Source organism: Schistocerca americana, chromosome 4 (genome assembly GCF_021461395.2).
Source record: "Schistocerca americana isolate TAMUIC-IGC-003095 chromosome 4, iqSchAmer2.1, whole genome shotgun sequence".
Lineage (NCBI taxonomy): Eukaryota > Metazoa > Arthropoda > Insecta > Orthoptera > Acrididae > Schistocerca > Schistocerca americana.
The window spans coordinates 540,537,468-540,558,447 of NC_060122.1; the positions used below are offsets into that span (position 1 = coordinate 540,537,468).

General features: G+C 39.6%; 1 protein-coding gene across 1 annotated transcript in view; it reads left to right on the top strand.

Moving 5' to 3' along the window:
* Positions 1-20,980, top strand: part of LOC124612469 (anaphase-promoting complex subunit 5) — a 145,203-nt gene that overhangs the window by 75,624 nt on the left and 48,599 nt on the right. The window contains exon 4 of the mRNA XM_047140698.1: positions 13,919-14,150. Coding sequence (XP_046996654.1) covers positions 13,919-14,150 — 232 coding nt within the window. The remainder of the gene's footprint in view (positions 1-13,918; positions 14,151-20,980) is intronic.

The window sequence follows — 20,980 nt, forward strand, 5'->3', positions numbered from 1 at the left end:
TATATAGCTTCTTTCAGATAGTACTTCAATACAGATATAGATAGTACCTCATTATAGATAACTACATCAGCAAAAAGTTTGATTTTCCTATTAATATTGTCTGTAAGGTCATTAATATAAAAAATGAACAGTGAGGGTCTCAAATCATTTCCTTGGGGCACACCCAAAGTTACTTTTACATCTGATGATGACTCTCCTCCCAAGATAACATACTGCGTCCCCCTTACCAAAAAGCCCTCTATCCAGTCACAAATTTCACTTGATACCCTATACGAGATCTGTTCAAAAAATTCTGAAACATTCGTAATTTTGCACCATTGATGTGGTGGAGGCACATGCCTGTTTTTAATGTCTGTCTATTATTGTTCAGTGCTTTATTGAATAGAATGTTGTGTTGCACAGTTTGCGAATTTCGAGACAGCAGAGTTACAGGAGCAACATGTTTGCATTAAATTTAGCATAAAACTAAAAAAAACTTTCACAGAGACACACCAAATGATGCAGGAAGCCTATGTTGACGAGTGCTGAAGCCATACTCTATGTGAAGAATGGTTAACACAGTTTACAAATAGCCATACAGAAGTTGAAGATGACCCTTGTTCAGGATGCCCTTTGACATTTACTGATGACGCTCATGTCGGGAACATTAACAAAATTGTGCGTGCCATTCAAAGACTGTCTGTCCAATAGATTACAGAAGAATGTAGCATTTCAGTTGGATCAAGTCATGAATTCCTGATACAGCATCTTAGAATGCATCGTGTTTCCGCCAAGTTCATCCCACAGCTCAAGAGCCAAGACCAGTGAGTGGCAGGACACTTAGAAGATGCAACAAGTCCACTAAAGAGACAGCTTACACTACACTCGTTCGTCCTCTGTTAGAATATTGCTGCACAGTGCGGGATCCTTATCAGGTGGGACTGACGGAGGACATCGAAAGGGTGCAAAAAAGGGCAGCTTAGTTCATCATGAATTCATTGCAACAGGGACAAACTGTTAATTGATGGTACTGTCTCAATGCCTGTGAGAAAATGTGAGAAGAAAATAGACTGAAATGTGGTGAGACAATTCATGGCTCTTGCATCACGATAATGCATCCGCACATTCATTCGTGTTAGTGTGTGACTGTTGCACAAAAAACGAAATCACTGTTCTGCCTCATTCTCCATACTCTCCAGACCTGACCCTGCAGACTTTTTTTTTATTTTTTATTTTCATAGTTGAAAACCGTGTTGAAAGGACTAAGATTTGCTATGATAGATGAGATAAAAGAATGTTTGCAGATGGTGCTTCACGCATTCCAGCAAGAGCCATACCAAGACTGCTTGCGGAAGTGGAAACAGCGTTGGGAGCATTATATCAATTGTGAAGGAGAGTATTTTGAAGGTGACCATTCACAATAAGCAAGAGGTAAGCATAGAAAAATTTGGTGGACAAAGTTCTGGAATTTTTTGAACAGAACTTGTGTAATTGTACTTTTGGCAATAAGTGTAGGTGTGGTACTGAGACAAATGCTTTTCAGAAATCAAGCAATACTGCATCTACCTGACTGCCTTGATCCAAAACTTTCAGTATGTCATGAGAGAAAAGTGTGAGTTGTGTTTCACATGATTGATGTTTTCAAAATCCATGCTGGTTGGCAGAGATCATTCTTTTCAAGATACCGCATTATGTTTCAGCTCAAAATATCTTCTAAGATTCTACAACAAATCTGTGTCAAGGATACTGGACAGTGGTTTTGTATATCACTTCTACTTCCCTTTTTGTAGACAGATGTGACCTGCGCCTTTTTCAAGAGTTGGACATGGTTTTTTGTTAGAGTGATCTACGATAGATTATAGTTAGAAGAAGCGCTAACTCAGCTGCAAATTCAGTGTAGAATCTGACAGGGATTCCATTGGGCCCTGGAGCTTTGTCCAATTTCAACGATTTCAGCTTGTTCTCAACATAACTGGCACTAATACTAATTTCATTCATCGTTTCGGTAGTAGGAGGATTAAATTGGGGCAATTTTCCTGGATTTTCTTTGTAAAAGAATGTTTGAAAATGGAGTTAATCATTTCAGCTTTAGCTTTTTCTACCCCCAATGTCAGTTCCTATCTCATTCGCTAGCACCTGAGCACTAACTTTGTTAATAATTGTCGCCGCGGATGTGTCATGTTCATTGATACGAGTTTTGATGTGGACATCCTCAAAGAGGTCAGGTCTGTTTGTTGCAGTTAAATCCAGTATATACCCATCTTGAGTGAGGTTCGTAACTACCTGTTCTAGGTAGTTTTCAGGGAGTGCATTTAGTAAAGTTCCACGAGATGTCTTATCACAGCCACCACTAACAAAGCAGTAATTTTCCCAATTAATTGTTGGACAATTAAAGTCTCCACCAATGATTATAGTATTATTGGGGAACTGTGAACTAAGGTTTTCTCTCAAGGTTTTGGTTACATCAGGAGATGAGTCTGTTGTGTTATAGAAGGATCCAATTACAATTTTATGCTCACTCCTGATGCTGAGTCTTGTCCAAACAGTCTTACATGCAGCTTCAATTTCTACCTCGTTGGATTTGAGTTTCTTGTCTACTGTGACAAATACACCAATTCCATTTCCCATTTACACATCCTTTTGATATACACTTAAAGTTTCCCCAAAAATCTCCCTGCTATCAATTTCAGCTGTACCTAGTATTATGTGAGCTTCACTGCTTTTCATGAGCGCTTCAAACTCTGGCACTTCGTTGCAAGTGCTACGGTAGTTTGCCATTAGGATTTTAGTACTCTCATCTGTGAGAGGCATTTCTTTCGACCCTACACTGATACTTTTGGGTTTCCTACGGCTATCATTATCTGGATTGGATGGAAAGTTGTCAAAAAAAATAAAAATTACCTGAGTAGCAGCCTCTGATATGTAGTGCACACCAGACCCATTCAGCGGGACCCTGCTGTTCTCAGCTCTATCGTACAAGTCCAGGAAGTCACAGCCTAGCTCGTCGCAGAAATTTTGAAGTTTCTCGTTCACTTCTTCAACTCGACTCGGAACCAAAAGGCCACAATCGGTGGAGGGATATTACAGCACGGAAGAGGGCTAAACAAAGGAAAGAGTCCTCTATCAAAGATTTTTTTAAAACCTCAGGCCTTTAATTCTTTTTGGTAGGCCTGGCTTTTCACATGTGTGTTAATCATACATTCTGGATTTACAATCGAGATTGTTTCATGTTTCCTGTAATCATTTTTGAAGGGTACATTATTTGCATAACAAACACTTATAACTAGCATGTATTACAGAAGAAGTCAGAAAATATTGATAATATTGGTACATAAGGGGATTTTGATTGGTATAGCTGGGGTAGGAAGAGAAAGTGTAGAGACTTCCAGCCTATCCAGTGTTTTTGTTATCCGACTTTATCTTCTGCCACATTAAGCCAGGTAGTCGAAAATCTGCTCCTTACATCCATTTTGACAGTCGCTACTTCTAACTCATCAAATGCTCCTTTCTACATGGACTGAGCATCCGTGACAGTTGTATCTGCTCCATCACTGAATCCTTGAAAACCTGTAGCAAAAACCTCTTTCAATCTTATCTCTCCAGCAACTAGCCCACAGATACTGCCCACAAACAAATCTCCCGAGCAGTATCTTCCTCAGCTTCTGACAAATACAGCTTCCACTTAAAAACAAAAACTGCCTCAGAAGCACCACCCATACCATGCAGCTCTATTCAGACATTGAACACCACAATGCATCAATATGTTACTTCCCCAAGGCTATGAATTTCTCAAGTCAAGCACTGAAATAAAGTTACTCCTCCCCAAAAATCCTTCCCACACCACTCACTCTCGCTTCGTGCCACACTGCTAACTTCCATGTTCAAATCACATGATATTCACAGTTAATTATTCCTTTCCAGGGCCACTCTGTCTGCATTTGTTCCATTGTAAAACCTGCCCCATTCATCTACCTCTACCACTTACTACAGCCCCCTCACTAACAAAGTGTACACCAAAAGTAAAGCAACTTGTGGAATGATGCATGTGTGTACCAGATAACATTTGTTCACTGCACAGAGTTTTATGTATGTAGCAGTGACCATAACTAAACTAGTTGGGGTAAGTGTATAACTGTTATTTCCTTTGACAATATTATGAAAAGGATAAATTGCTACTCACCACATAGCGGAAATGTTGAGTCTCAGAGGGGCGCAACAAAAAGGCTACTAAACACGTAAGCTTTCGGCCAGAAGGCCTTCTTCTCATAACATACGCACGCACACACATTCATGGAAATGCAACTCACACACACGTGACCACTGGCTCTGGCTGCCGAGGCCAGACTGTGAGCAACTGTGCATGATGGGAGAAGCAGTCTGGTTTGTGGGGTAAGGAGGAGGGTGTGGCAGGGAGGGAAAAGGAGAGCAGGGTACAAGTGGGAGACAGTAAAGTGCTTACAGGAACGAAGTGGAAAGAGGGTGGGGCAGCTAGGTGCAGTCAGGCGGTTAAATGGAGGTTGGGGTGGGGGCAGAAATGGAGAGAAGTAAAAAGACGTGTGTGGGTGCAGTCAGGCGGTTAAATGGAGGTTGGGGTGGGGGCAGAAATGGAGAGAAGTAAAAAGACGTGTGTGGGTGCACTTGTGGAACAGAAGGCTGTGGGCTGCGAGTATGGAAGGGATAGGTTGGTGAAGGGCACCAACTAACTTCTCTATTGTTACTGTTCTCCATCCATACCCTGCTACCCCCCCGCCCCCCCCCCCCCCCCAATCCCTCCCCACAGAGAGAGAGAGAGAGAGAGAGAGAGAGAGAGAGAGAGAGAGAGAGCATTCATTTTTTTTTCTTGTCTCCTTTTCTGCTAGTCTCCTTGTTATTTTAGGTCTTGCAACAAGTAAGTTCCTCTCAGAGGAAACAACTAACAGTTCTGAAAACTAAGGTAGTTTTTTGTACTTACATGCGTATGTGTAGGCAGTATTGAAGTTTCACCTCCTGAAGATATGTACTGGCCAGACATTCTATAATTGTAGTTTTCTCAAGTGAATTTGCCCTTGTCGTACAACTATTTTATACTTAATACTTTGTGTAACATCATGTAAATAAAGTAAATCCTCACTAATTTGGAATTCATGATAATTCAGACTGATTGCAAAATGAAATGCTGCCATATTGTATCGGACATCTCTTGCACTCAGTTCATTCCTTGTAAAATTTTAAAATACTGTACATCCCCTCCCTTCCCATTCACTTCACCTGTATGTGATAATGAGTAATTTATGTCTCATTCTCGATTACAAGCACACAGCAACAAAAAAAAAAAAAAAAAAAAAAAAAAAAAAAAAAGCCTGCTCAGTTTACTTGCTGAAGCCTGTATGATGAAGAAATCCCATATTAATAATCACTTATAAGTATGTTAAAGAGACATACTGGACAATACAGTAACTGAAGTGAATGTTAGGAGTAAATACAGATCCCTTCACTTTATAAAATAAAATGAGAGCACATGTTAAAATCTAAGCCGCTGCTTCCACCCATAGTGTTATGACAAGAGTGCCTCATCAGCAAGTCGATTTTTTATGACGCCAAGAAAAATTACTATAAAATTTCGTACTTTGTGTTAAAACAAGACGAACTAAAAGGAAAACAAAATGAGGAGCTGCATCGTAAGGGACCACTGTGGATGTTACCCCATGGCAAAAACAGGCTTCAATGTTAGTACTGGATGGCTATTCAGATTCTATGATCAGCACAATATCTCGAACACAGAAGCAAGCGTGGCAGTTTAAGTGCAGATGTTGCAACTGTAAAGAATTCAACTGTTTCAGAAGAGCAAAATTTGTCTTTGGATGCATCAACTTTGTAGACATGAATCCATATTACCAAAAATATTGTTGTTGTTGTTGTTGTTGTTGTTGTCGTCTTCAGTCCTGAGACTGGTTTGATGCAACTCTCCATGCTACTCTATCCTGTGCAAGCTTCTTCATCTCCCAGTACTTACTGCAACCTACATCCTTCTGAATCTGCTTAGTGTATTCATCTCTTGGTCTCCCTCTACGATTTTCACCCTCCACACTGCCCTCCAATGCTAAATTTGTGATCCCTTGATGCCTCAGAACGTGTCCTACCAACGGGTCCCTTCTTCTTGCCAAGTTGTGCCACAAACTCCTCTTCTCCCCAATTCTATTCAATACCTCCTCATTAGTTATGTGATCTACCCATCTAATCTTCAGCATTCTTCTGTAGCACCACATTTCGAAAGCTTCTATTCTCTTCTTGTCCAAACTATTTATCGTCCATGTTTCACTTCCATACATGGCTACACTCCATGCAAATACTTCCTGTCATTTAAATCTATACTCGATGTTAACAAATTTCTCTTCTTCAGAAACGCTTTCCTTGCCATTGCCAGTCTACATTTTATATCGTCTCTACTTCGACCATCATCAGTTATTTTGCTCCCCAAATAGCAAAACTCCTTTACTACTTTAAGTGTCTCATTTCCTAATCTAATTCCCTCAGCATCACCCAACTTAATTCGACTACATTCCATTATCCTCGTTTTGCTTTTGATGATGTTCATCTTATACCCTTCTTTCAAGACACTGTCCATTCTGTTCAACAGCTCTTCCAAGTCCTTTGCTGTCTCCGACAGAATTACAATGTCATCGGCAAACTTCAACGTTTTCATTTCTGCTCCATGGACTTTAATACCTACTCCGAATTTTTCTTCTGTTTCCTTTACTGCTTGCTCAATATTATCTTACACTAAAAGAGACGTAATAGCAAGTGATAAAAGAACAGACTACAAAAAAGTCACAACCACAATAAGTACCTTCTCTTATCCATTATCAATGGATATTGACAATGAAAATATTTATACGGCATCAGCATCAGGCAGTTATGCCTCTTTAGTTGCTGTGGACCACATCATTGTAGATACAGATAACAGCAGGAAACAATTGCTGATTTGTATACCATTCTACAGTAAATATAGCACATAAATTTCCAATATAGTGCAGAATTCAATTTTTTAAAAATAAATACAGTAATATTTCAACAGTACAGTATGTATGAAGCTCGTTTAATGTAACCTTTGAATATTTATTCCATCTTTAATTTATTTAATTCTGTTGTTCATTACTGTGATATCATTACATTAGTCACTTTTTGCTGTACACTATTTCACATAATATAACAGCCCATGTAGTGTTCTTATCTCATTTTTATTAGATTGCGTTTTTCTCTGTCTGTATGTCAAGTATAAATATTCATTTTAAACTAACTTCCGTATAAGCTAGAGACTTGAAACTTTCAACATAGCGCAGAGCTGGATTACAATGAAATATTAGCTTACTTTCTTGTCTGGTGTGTGGTGGAGGGTACTTTGTGTACCATTGTCATTTCCCCGTTTTCCTGCTCTAGTCACGAATGGTTGGGGGTAAGTCTCTGTGAGCTCAGATCTTTAACCAACTTTTATCTTCACTATCTTTTTGTGAGATATACATAGGAGGAGGCGATGTATTGGTTAACTCGGGTGAAAAACTGAAATAAACATGAAATTTACCACATATCGCTGTTGTAATCTCATCAAAATGTTTGGAAATTATTGAAAAATTTCAAACACACACACACACACACACACACACACACACACACAAGACAAAAAAGCTGAAAGTAACTATTTAAATAGAAATCAGTTTTTCATATAGCATAATTTTACATCAGACTTAAAAATGCAAAATAAGTTTCTCCTAGCCCCACACAGACTGTTAACCCGATACAGATAGTCTTGAAAATGTGTTAATTATGATTTTTTAATAGGTATGAAAGCACCTTAAAGATTTAAAATGAAAAACATGGGATGCATTTAATGCATACATGATGGTGCATGAATTGTTAACCTCCTTCCTATTATATATTGCATGTACCCCACATTTTTTGTTTTAAATCTCACTAGTATTTCCATAGCTATTAGAAATTCACAGTAACAAAGTTTCAGGACTATGTGTATGATGGTAGGAATCTGTATGGGACTGAGAGACATTATGAACTTCCAGCAAGCTGGAGTAATTACAGGGCAGCAACTTTTGTTAATCAGTACCACAGAAAGACAGCCAATGTTACAAGCATCACTTTTATTTACTGGAGACTAGTTTCAAGTTGGGGCACATTTTCAGATCATCCAGACAGTCAAAATGGTAATTCCCAAAATATAAGAACCATGTCAAGATAACAAATGTACACATATAACAAAGTGCAAATGAACAGTTACAGAGCATACAGATATCTTTTCATCCTGATGTGGTTTTCATATTTTGGGAAATGCCATTTTGACTGTGTGGATGATTCAAAAATGGGTCCCAACCCAAAGCAATTCAACAAGTGAATAAAATCGACATTTGCAACTTTGGTTGTTTCTCCATTGTACTAAGAGAAATTATTACTTTTTAGTCAGATTTAAAAATGTGGCATATTAAAAACAGAATTTTATTAAAATAATTGTTATTTAATTACTACGTGCACTGTAAGTTATATTCCTTTTTATGGTTGCAGATAACTATTTCAGAAAACATTTCTCTAATTTGGAATTTCATATATTCGGACTGGGACTCACTCCAGTTAGTGTGAGCTAGTTAAGGTTTCACTATAATTATCACAGAAACGAATACAGGGTGTGATAAAAAAGTAATGGGAATTTTTTAATTTTGCATGCATATCTGATTTTCAGATTTATTGTTGACAGTCAAAAACACTATGCATATTTTAGAGTGCTCGACGAATTTTTACTTTTGAAAAAGATGGATCAAAGAATTTACATCAGATTTTGCTTGAAAAATGGAATGAAGTGCTGCACTGCATTTGAAATGTTGACTGTGGCTTTTGGTGAATCTACTATGAGTAAGACAAGAGCTTACAAGTGGTATAACCATTTCAAAGAGGATTGAGAAGATGTTGACGATGATGATGACTATCCTGGACGCACTGAAGACGGTGTGGAAGAGGTAAAAAAAACTTGGTTCTGGAAAATTGCCAAATTGCCATCAGAGAGGTTGCTGCTGCTGTTGGCACGTTCTTTGGTTCATGCCAAGCTTTTTTTATTTTTGTATGAAATGTGTAGCAGCAAAGTTGGTTCCAAAATTGTTGAATTTCAACCAAAAATTCGTAGCATAGGCATTGCTCAGGAATTACTGAATGAAGTCAACAACAATCCAGGACTTCTTTAGAAGGTTATAGAGGTATGAAATCTGGGTATACACATATGACGTCAAAACCAAGGTCTGTTTGTCCCTCTGGAAACTGCCTGAAGAGCCGAGACAAAAAAAAACTCTTACAAGTGCAATGACATGTGAAGGTTCTTCTCACTGTTTTCTTCGATTAAAAAGGAATACTGCGTTAGGAGTTCCTACATTATGCTCAAATAATCAGTAAGCGATACTACTCGGAAGGCAACTAGAATTGTGGCAAAACCACATGTAGGAATTGAATCACAATAGTGCTCCCGCTCATAAGTCAGTGCATTTCGTGATTTTTTGGCAAAAAACTGTTATATTGCCTGACCACTGTATTCGCTGGAAGTGACTCCCTGTGACTTCTTTCTATTCCTGAGGCTGAAGAGAATCTTTGAAGATGTTGTTTTGCCACCATTTATGAGATGAGATTAGATTAGATTAATACTAGTTCCATGGATCATGAATACGATATTTCGTAATGATGTGGAACGAGTCGAATTTTCCAATACGTGACATAATTAGGTTAATTTAACAACATACTTAAGTTAATATAACAACTTTATTTTTTTTTGTGTTTTTTTTATTTTTTTAATATTTTTTTTCTTAATTTATATCTAAAAATTCCTCTATGGAGTAGAAGGAGTTGTCATTCAGAAATTCTTTTAATTTCTTCTTAAATACTTGTTGGTTATCTGTCAGACTTTTGATACTATTTGGTAAGTGACCAAAGACTTTAGTGCCAGTATAATTCACCCCTTTCTGTGCCAAAGTTAGATTTAATCTTGAATGGTGAAGATCGTCCTTTCTCCTAGTATTGTAGTTATGCACACTGCTATTACTTTTGAATTGGGTTTGGTTGTTAATAACAAATTTCATAAGAGAGTATATATACTGAGAAGCTACTGTGAATATCCCTAGATCCTTAAATAAATGTCTGCAGGATGATCTTGGGTGGACTCCAGCTATTATTCTGATTACATGCTTCTGTGCAATAAATACTTTATTCCTCAGTGATGAATTACCCCAAAATATGATGCCATATGAAAGCAATGAGTGAAAATAGGCGTAGTAAGCTAATTTACTAAGATGTTTATCACCAAAATTTGCAATGACCCTTATTGCATAAGTAGCTGAACTCAAATGTTTCAGCAGATCATCAATGTGTTTCTTCCAATTTAATCTCTCATCAATGGACATACCTAAAAATTTGGAATATTCTACCTTAGCTATATGCTTCTGATTAAGGTCTATATTTATTAATGGTGTCATACCATTCACTGTACGGAACTGTATGTACTGTGTCTTATCAAAATTCAGTGAGAGTCCGTTTACAAGGAACCACTTAGTAATTTTCTGAAAGACAGTATTGACAATTTCATCAGTTAATTCTTGTTTCTCAGGTGTGATTACTATACTTGTATCATCAGCAAAGAGAACTAACTTTGCCTCTTCATGAATATAGAATGGCAAGTCATTAATATATAATAAGAACAACAAAGGACCCAAGACTGACCCTTGTGGAACCCCATTCTTGATAGTTCCCCAGTTTGAGGAATGTGCTGATCTTTGCATGTTACGAGAACTACTTATTTCAACTTTCTGCACTCTTCCAGTTAGGTACGAATTAAACCATTTGTGCACTGTCCCACTCATGCCACAATACTTGAGCTTGTCTAGCAGAATTTCATGATTTACACAATCGAAAGCCTTTGAGAGATCACAAAAAATCCCAATGGGAGGTGTTCGGTTATTCAGATCATTCAAAATTTGACTGGTGAAAGCATATATGGCATTTTCTGTTGAAAAACCTTTCTGGAAACCAAACTGACATTTTGTTAGTTAAAAAGAGAATCACTTAAGGAGCTGAACAGCATAGTGAAAAGTGAGTTCCAGAAGTGCTTCTAAGATTGGAAAAAGTGATGGCACAGGTGTATTATATCTGAGGGGTTTACTTTGCAGGGGGAAAAGTTGATGTTAATGGATAAATAAAGATTCTTTAAGAAAAACAATAAGTCCAGTTACTTTTTGATTACACTTCATGTACCCTATTTTTGGCTTTCGTTGGAAAAAGAGCTGTAGTTTTTGAGAAGCCCTAATGACTGTGCGACCAGTTGGTGCACATTCTGATTCGTGATTAGGGAACACATCTTACTTTTTCCTAATGAAAATAACACTTCCTTCATAATATTTCAGTATTATAAGTAGTTATACTAATTTGATGCGGAAAACATTACCTATACAGGGTGTCATTTATTTGTTGCCCATGGCATTTCTGATGTTTTTACAAGAAATTCCTTCAGAATTTAAATGATGACAATTTCTATAAGATTTTATCTACATCAATGAGCCATGTTTATTGTCTGCGTTTTGTGACTACAGAATACAGCAAACAGGGTATCTTGTTGTACATGACAGATTTTAATATTTGTGAAGCTCACAGTGAAGACTGTGAGAACATTCTGTCTCAAAATTTCAGTGCCATGAAATAATCACAATGATTAAATTAGTAAATGACTCCAAAGCAGTCTACTATTTGCAACAAAAGTTGGTTTCATTCAGCATTTGACCATGGCTGCAATGGATGTAAACTAGTCTTCAGAAATACATGTAATTAAAACTAAATCATCATCATATACATTGACATGCACTGACAGCATATTTTCACTGAACAAATGTCAGATCACTTCATTATTTGGTATTTTCCCAATGCGAAATTTTAATTACATGTATTTTTGAAGAAGTCTAGTTTACATCCATTGCAACCATAGTCAAATGTTGAATAAAACCACCTTTTGTTGCAACTGGTTGGCAGCTTTCAATTCATTTACTGATCTCTAACCATTGCTGAAGTGCAGATGTGGTTAGAATATTAAAAATAATGATTAAATTACAATATTAAGAGGCATGCCACCAAGACAAAATGTGGTTATTTGTACATTAATTCTGCGAATATAGTATGAAGTCTGTAAAATCATACTAGTGTCTCTTTAAATTCTATCACAGACTAGCTACAGTTATGTTGGTGTAGATGTGAGGAATCTTTGTCAAATTGGTCCTATTGTCTCAAAATAATGTAGCAGTTTCTTAGTATGAAAATAAAAATTAATAATATTTCACACTTTATGGCAATCTGCTTTGAATTAGGTTGCTTTGTAATTAACGAACAGATGCTATGGTGTTCCCGTCAGAGATTTGATGTGCTATGAAAAATATTTTATCTGATGATCAAATATGGTGCAGAGGATGGGAATGGGCACATATTAATTTTTGTCATAGTTACTCAAATTAGACGGTCTACTTAGTTATATCTTCCTGACTAAAACACCACGATCAGTATATGAAACTGTTCCCTAACCTTTCTTCACTGACTGCAGGAAGCATCTTCAGAGGTAAAACGACAACTTGATCAGGTGCTCTTTATAGAGCTGCATACAGAACCCCACCATTTGTAACATGATGTTGATTCCTTAATTGTATTTAGATGGCACCATTGTTCTCGATTAAAAGTAATTGGTTGTTATTTTTTTGGCTTAAATTTGACATTTCTATTTTGTCTAATGGAACTCATTTTTCCTTTCTTTTATAATTATTACAGTGTTTGTATACTTATATGGCCTCTCTGTATGTGTGCACGTGATTATGTCTTCTTGATACGTATCAGTAGTATCAAACCAAAAATGCAATTTACTTTGGAAAAGAGAACACTGGACAACTTAATTTTTCTGGAAGTGTCTGTAATTAAAGAATGGCACTTTGGGCCATACATTGTACAGAAAAGCTACAGTCACTAATCATATGCACACAGGACAACTCCAACCATCACCTAAAATCAACAAGATGTGTAACTAAAACCTTCATGGATAGGGCCAGTAAAATTTGTGAGCTAATCTATTTACAAGATGAGCTCAATCACTTAGTCAGCTTTCAAGAAAAATCATTCCACCAGTAATGAGGTGATGAAGCACACACTACCCAAGAAGAGAGAAAGCCACAACTAATGAGGAGACAGTGGTTGCCAAATGGGAAAGGTTTCCTCCCATTTATTAACAAAGTTACAATCACATTGGGAAAGTGTTGGCCGAGTATGGGGTTGAAACTATCTTTACATCCACCAAGAAGATAAAAGATGTTCGGCATTTGTGAGCAATACCAAGGCGATGTAAAATTCCTTGTAATTGTGAGTGAATGTACGTTGAAACCATAAAAAGAAGTGGTGATACCTATTTAGCCAAACTAAAGGAGCTGTCACCTGACAGATCAGCCGTAGCAAAACATATTTTCCAAGACAGAAACCACCCGAAAAAATTCAGAGAGGTGAACATTTTAACAAAGAATGCCTTATCATGGGCACATGTATAGACACGCCACAGATATCTACAAAAATCATAATTATTTTAATTGAAAAGATGATATTAAGCTAGATAAAATATGGATGTCAACTTTGCACCAACAGAATGACAATTGATTACTTTTAATTGAGAACCATGGTGGCATCCAGAGATAATTAAGCAATCAGTACACCTGAAGAATTGTGGTGCCCTTGACGCAATTGATTTTTCTAACTCCAAAGATGTCACTTGCAGTCAGAGATAAGACATTAGGAAATAGTGTTATATATTGACCACAGCCCCTCAGCCTGTAAGTTTTAACTGAAGTAGACTGAACACTGTCCATCAGTGTGGCATATTTATTTATGTACATATTTTGTGTTCCAGGGCTTTACTTGAGACGCATCATATTGCACTTTGAGAAACTTTCATTCTCCCAGGTTGTATCAGTCTACCAGGTGTTCAAGGAGTATTGTCAAGGAGCATTTTCTGGCCGACTGACTGCAGAAAGTATAGACAGCTCTGTCTCTTGTCAGACAACTTTTGATACTCCTGTGACCCCTCTCGGTACAAAAGGACCTAGAGCAAATTTTGAGGACATAAGCCTCAAGGATATTGGGTAAACATACAATAGAATATATTTTATTATTATTCCTGTGTTTGTTACATCAGGATTTTTGGAGTCAAGTTCATGACTTTTGTGCTGTTATAATTTTTTGATGTTTGTCTTCTGTTCCCACATGTGAGCTCACAAATCTGTCATGAGTATGTGTGTGGCAAGCATGGGCTCAGAGAGGCGGCATTTCTTGTTACCCCATGCCGCACTGCCTCCCTCTCATCCCCTCCATTCCCTTCCCCCTGTCTATTCTTCCCTTCCGATCCATGAAAAGTGGTTGTTTCTTTTTGTGCAGACTGTATTCGACCAAGGCCTTCAAATTTGGTCGTTCTTCCAATCCCATACCCTATATCAAATCATCATTTTTGGTTAATAAACTTTGGTTCCTGTTAGCACAGGTGACACACAAGCTTTGAAATTTTTGATCAGTAGCATGATTTGTGAGGGATAGGTTGCTCAATATGGCATGCATCCCACCAGGTATGCTGCTGGCATGTGTGATATAGACATGTGCCCAAAACTCAGTATGGTAGCAAACACATTGTGGGGTGTCTTAAAGTACTTGTATGGTTGTAGCCCACTGACCACACAGGAAATGCACTATTGGTGTCTGAGATGTCAGCTCACTGTGAATGCATAGCAGAATCAGTTCAATTTAATGGAGAAAGATTCAGTCCCAAGGCATTTCCTTCCTTAGCATTGGAGAATCAAGGTAAAACAAGAGCAACACAATATTTGGTCTTTACCAAAACAGATGCACAGTACGTGATTTAAAAAAGAAAAACACCTTGTTCTTTGTAGAACAAATGAAAGACGAGTACAATGAAGTTGCATTAATAGATATATAGAGAAATGAAGCTATATTAATCAGGTCACCACCTGCCCAATTGTGAGTGCTACAAACTTCATGATATATTGGTCAGAAGTGCACTTCATAAGACCTTCTAACTGATGTATGGGATGGTTTTTCATTTTGACTTTAAATTCCAATGGATGAAACACAGAGTGTTCACTATATCCACAGGATCCAGAAGGCCTAAAAGATAAGAGGCTGGACACTTATGCATTCATTTTGACCTTCAAATATTCACTCTCAGAAAAATGAAAATAGTGATCTAGCATTGTGGTTTCAGACTGTATCTACTGCCTCCGATGCAATATTTCAAATGCATGATCTTTGGCCCTGTCATAACACCGCTATACGAGCAAACCAATCAGTGTAGATTGTGCTGATACACGAAAATGCTCCATATCAAAAACAAGCGCTTTGTATTCTTTTTGAGTATCAAGTTACAGTTAATTCTGACACTTACATTCTGTACACATTACATCACATTTTTCGCAAGTAACAACCAATGTATCACTTACAAGAAGAACTTGTACCTCTCCAACACTAGGCCCAAATGGTCTCACAAGTGTGACTCAGGAGAAAAAAACAGCAGATTATTCCCTCACATTATCCTTTCTAATCTGCAGCAAGGATCTCAGCCACTTCCTTAACGGAGCAGTATCCTAAAGGACATATTTCTCTTGGCTACTATGGGGCCCCAGCCTTTGCAGCATTTTTTCCCTCCCATGCTGCATGGCTATCTTGCTATTCCTTTTCCCTCTCCCTTGGCAAACATGTCTGGGGTGCTTTTGGGAATGTGTTCCATTTTTTCAGTAGCTGACATGAGAACTGTCCCAACACTGTCTTTCATTCCTCGTTTCCTTACTTCATTCACCTTCTCCTATCCTTCCTAAGCTTCAGCGTTTGTGGCTCCTCTTTTTCTTCTTCCTCCCTGTGCACTCCTAAAGGCCAGCCCACACGTTACCCAGTCGGGTAACACACAATTCCCAGCCTCGAGTCGACAGTTAGGGTTCGCACATACCCCCTGGTACAGGCCAGGCCCAGGGAGGAGTGATTGCCTGAGCTCCTTCATCTTCCCAAATTGCCAATTGGTCCCTCTGTCGGATGTTCTGGAAGTGTGACCTGAGGTGCAAACATTCACCTAAGGCAGGTGAGCCACCCTCTGAACAGGGCCCCCAGTTGGAAGGAGCGCGCCATTGGAGATGCTGGCAGTCGTGAAGAATTTTCTCACAATGAGCCAAGCATCATCTTTGCAGGCCACGTCTAACAGATGTAAACGGAATGAAGCTCCCATTTCAAAGACCTTCCCAGCTACTTGAGTTTATCATGGTTTCACGTACTGAAGAGTCAGTCCTTTGCAATGGAAATCCATTTCTTATTCAGAAAGGTGTTGATACAAGTGCTGACCCTGTGAAATCCTGCTGTTGTTTACAAAATGGCACTTTGCTTCTGGAGACTACTTCTGATTCTCAAGCACAACAACCGCTTGCCGCTTCGCTTCTCAACGCCTACCCTGTTCGTGTCAAGGCCCACAGATCTCTGTATTCTTCCAGAAGTGTTATTTATACTAGGCTGCTCGGTGGTCTGACCAAGGCAGAAATCCAAATGTACCTCTTTGGACCTATGCTTCTGCACTGACCAGCTTTCCCATCATCTCGAATGGTCCGCTCTCTCTGACACGTACTCGAGTGACCATTTCCCGTGTGCTATCCGCTTGCTGACTCCTACCCCACCTATGTGCACACCGATATCCGTTTGCTGACTCCTACCCCACTTACGTGCACACCCAAATGGCAGCTTACTAAGGACAGCTGGAGGCTTTACTCCTCCCTGGCGACCTTCAAGTACCATTTCCCCGGTTTGATCACCAGGTAGAATATCTTACAAAAATTATCCTTACTGCTGCAAAACGTTCCATTCCTCACACTTCCTCTTTACCACGCCATGTCCTGGTCCCTTAGTGGACTAAGGCATGCCGCAACGCAATTTGTCCGTGGAAACGTGCTCTCTGCATTTTTAACTATCATCATATGATGACAAACTGCATTCAGTATAAACAGTTGCATACACAGTGTCTTCACATTCTTCGGGATAACAAAAAAGCTAGCTGGATTTCATTAGATAGTTCTTTTAATAGTTCCACTCTATCTTCCATCGTGTGGGCCAACCTCTGTTGGCTCTCTGGGACCAAGATCCATTCCCCAATTTCCAGCCTGACAGTAGCAGATGTCATAGAGGACCCTATTGCTATCTCCAACACCTTGGTGTGCTATTTTGCGGAGATTTCAAGCTCCTCCCACTATCACCCTACCTTTCTCCATTGGAAACGAGCAGAGAAGGCTTGGGCAGCCTTCTCTTCTCAGAGTCATGAGTGTTACAATGCCGCCTTTACTATGGGGAGCTAGATCCTGCTCTCACTTCATACTGATCCTCTGCCCCTGGGCCAGACGATGTTCACATTCAGGTGTTGCAGCACCTTTCTCTTGTGGGCAAGCACTTTGTGCTTCATGTGTACAACCACATCTGAGCAGAGGTATGCTTCCCAGTCACTGGCGTGAAGCCTCTGTCATACCCGTACCTAAGCCCGGTAAGGACAAACACCTTCCTTCTAGCTACCGCCCCATTTCTCTCACCAGCTGTGTTTGCAAGGTGATGGAATGTATGATTCATACCTGGCTGGTATGGTGGCTTGAGTCTCTTAATTTCTAACCACTCTGCAGTGTGCATTTCGAGCATGCCCTTGACCATCTCGTCACTGTCCAACCATGTCATGGATGGTTTTATGTGGAAATCCCAGACTGTGGCCGTGTTTTTCAATTTGGAGAAAACCTATGACACCTGCTAGAGGACTGGTATCATCCATACTCTCTACAAGTGGGGCTTCCATGGCGGCATGCCCTGTTCCTTCAGGAATTTTTAAGGGATCGAGTTTTCAAGATATGTGTTGGTTCTGCCTTGTCAGACACTTTTTTCCAGGAAAAGAGTGTGCATCAGGGTTCCATCCTGAGTGTCGTCCTCGTTGCTATTGCCATTAACCCTATAATGGCCTGTCTCCAGCCGGGCATCTCTGGCTCTTTTTTCGTTGATGATTTTGCCTCCTATTGCAGTTCTCCACAGACTTGTCTCATTTAGCGGCGTCTTCAGCGATGTCTCGATTGTCTTTATTCATAGAGCATCGACAATGGCTTTCGTTTTTCCACTGACAAAAACATTTGTACAAATTTTTGGCAGTGCAATTGGTTTTTTCCAGCGTTTTTACATCTTGGGCCTGTTGCTCTTCCATTTGTTGAAACTACGAAATTACTGGGGCCCATACTCGGTAGGAAACTTTCTTGGTCCTCCCAAGTCTTACCTAGCCACCCACTGTACATGGTCCCTCAATGTCCTACTTGTCCCCAGTGGTACTTCCTGGGGAGCAGATCACACCACCCTCCTCCATTTGTACCGGTCCCGTGTCCATTCGAAACTAAACTTTGGGTGTTTCGTTTATGCATCTGAACATCTATCCTCCTTACACTGTCTCAATACTATCCATCATTGTGGCATCCATTTGGCCACTGGCGCCTTTTACACTAGCCCGGTTGAGAGTCTGTATGCAGAAGCTGCCGAACTACCACTGTCATATCGCCATGACTTTCTACTTAGCAGATATGCATGCTGTTTGTCTGCCATGTGTGGCCACCTATCCTATGCCTCCTCCTTCGATAACTCCATTGATCGCCAGTATTGTGTGCGTCCCTCTTCTCTGTTATCTCCTGGAGTTCACTTTCGGCTCTTGCTCCAACAGCTTAACTTCACGCTACCAACTACTTTCCCGGTGGGTGAGAATCCTTCACCACCTTGGCTTTGTGCGGCTGCCCATGTTCACCTTGACCTTTATTCGCTTCCAAGGAAACTACTCTAGCCTCGCTCTATCACTGTAAGTTTCACCACCTTCGCACAGAACTTTGCGGTAGTACCTTAGTGCTCACTCATGGCTTCTGACTGACCATGGTCTCAGTTGTGCCTTCGTCATTGCCACCGACATTTTTCGTTATCGGCCTCTGTAGTCTTTACAGCAGAGTTCTTCGCCCTGTATCAGGCCAGGTAGTACATCTGGCGACACAGGCTTTTCAATTGCATCTTGTGATCCGACTCTGTGCCTTTCGAAGCCTCTGTGTACTGTACACCAAACCTTAGTTCAATGGGTCCGGGAAAACTGTCACTTGCTCACTCTTGATGGAGCCACAGTGATGTTTATGTGGGTTCCTGGTCACGTCGGTCTGTCAGGAAACGAGATCACTCACACTGTTACCAAGGTTATAGTCCTCGTACCTCAGTCCGCTAATTCTTACGTTCCCTCCGATGATCCCTGTGTTGCCGTCTGTCAGCAGGTGGTGTTACCTTATTTCCACATCCCTATTTTTAGATTGTCTTCTCTTCCATCGAAGGGATTAATGAGTAGTCGTTTTTAATCCCTCTCTTTGTCTTTGGGTTCTATAGTTCTGACATGGGTTTGTATGACCCTAGTTGTTTTTTGGACCCTAAAACAAAAACAAGGACTGCACTTATTGACTCTTCGGGGTTTCCTGTCATATCTGTTCAGTGTATGGCTCTCAGTTTTGCCACTGCATCATTTTGTGTAAATCCCACCATGTTTCTTCGAGGCAAGTGCTAGACAACATGAAATGGTGACTGCTGGCGAGTAAGTTGCTACTTGCTAGCAGTAACCAAATCCACCACCTTACATTGTCGATCAGTTGCCTTAAAGAAATATTTGGGGGGGGGGGGGGGGGGGGGTGTACACAATGTGATCCAGTGTCAGATCTGAGAGCCATGAGCCATATATTGATCCTCATATCGTCTTCAACAAACTTTGAACCCAGGCCTGCTGTCTACTTAAAATGCAGAGGAAGGAGTGTTGCAAAATATTTGTAACTATTGTGGTGACAAGTATCTCTTCCTGTTGTATATTGGGCAAATTACACAGTATTGATGGCTACCTGTAGAATGCTGGAATATCTATCAAGACGCCATCAGTCTGATTGTAACCCTCTTGCTGTGCATGTAGCAAAACACTTAACGTGAATCTCTGAAAGTTACACTCCTGCCTTCCAACTTTGTAAAGGCCATTGGAGAGGACTTATTCAATTCTCAGCTACCCGAACCATACTGTGACTAATTCAATGAATGGGGACTCCACCTTCATTGGTGCAATTCCATACATGGCCAGGTCATGATCCTGTACATGTCTGGATGCTGTATTGTTTATCCTTAATAAAATACAGAGGTCATATTCTTGCACTTTTTAATCACATGTGGCATAACAAAGAGTACCCTACTTGGTGGGCTAGAGGCATAATTAGCCTAATTTTGGAACGAAGAGAGATCTTCAGGTGTTGGTCAACTATCTACTCATATGCTTTACAAATATTTTATGCAAGTGGTTCATATGATTTGTGAACTAATGAGTGATGTGTTGTCTCAAAACTAAATTACACTGTGAATCCTGATATGGGTTTCACACCCCCCCCCCCCCCCCATGTGAAAGTGTAGGACACAGACATCACATGACAGCTTCATATTGTTCATTGTGGAGTTTGAGGTGCCCTCCTGATTTTTATCTGGAATTTTTTGTCTCAACAGTCATTCTGTGTTCCAATTTGCACTTTTCACAGCCTTCCCCACACACAGGAAAATTGAGTTTCTCAAGGCTTCATTTGAGTATAACCATTCTTTAAATGATTAACTGACTTATAGATTCCATGGGCTCTTTACAGTCTCACCTTCCCTAAATGTTGAAAACTTTCGCATCTGTAATAGATCTTCAAACTTGAGTTATGGAAAACTATTGACAGGATCCAATGAGGGAGGCGCAATCTTGAGCCCTCGCCTATGGCCTCCATTTCACTACTTTCACAACATGTGTGATGCACTTCTGCATTTGCTGAACATTGTATCCACTACTGGACCTTTATTTAAGTAATGAGTTGCTTAAGTAATA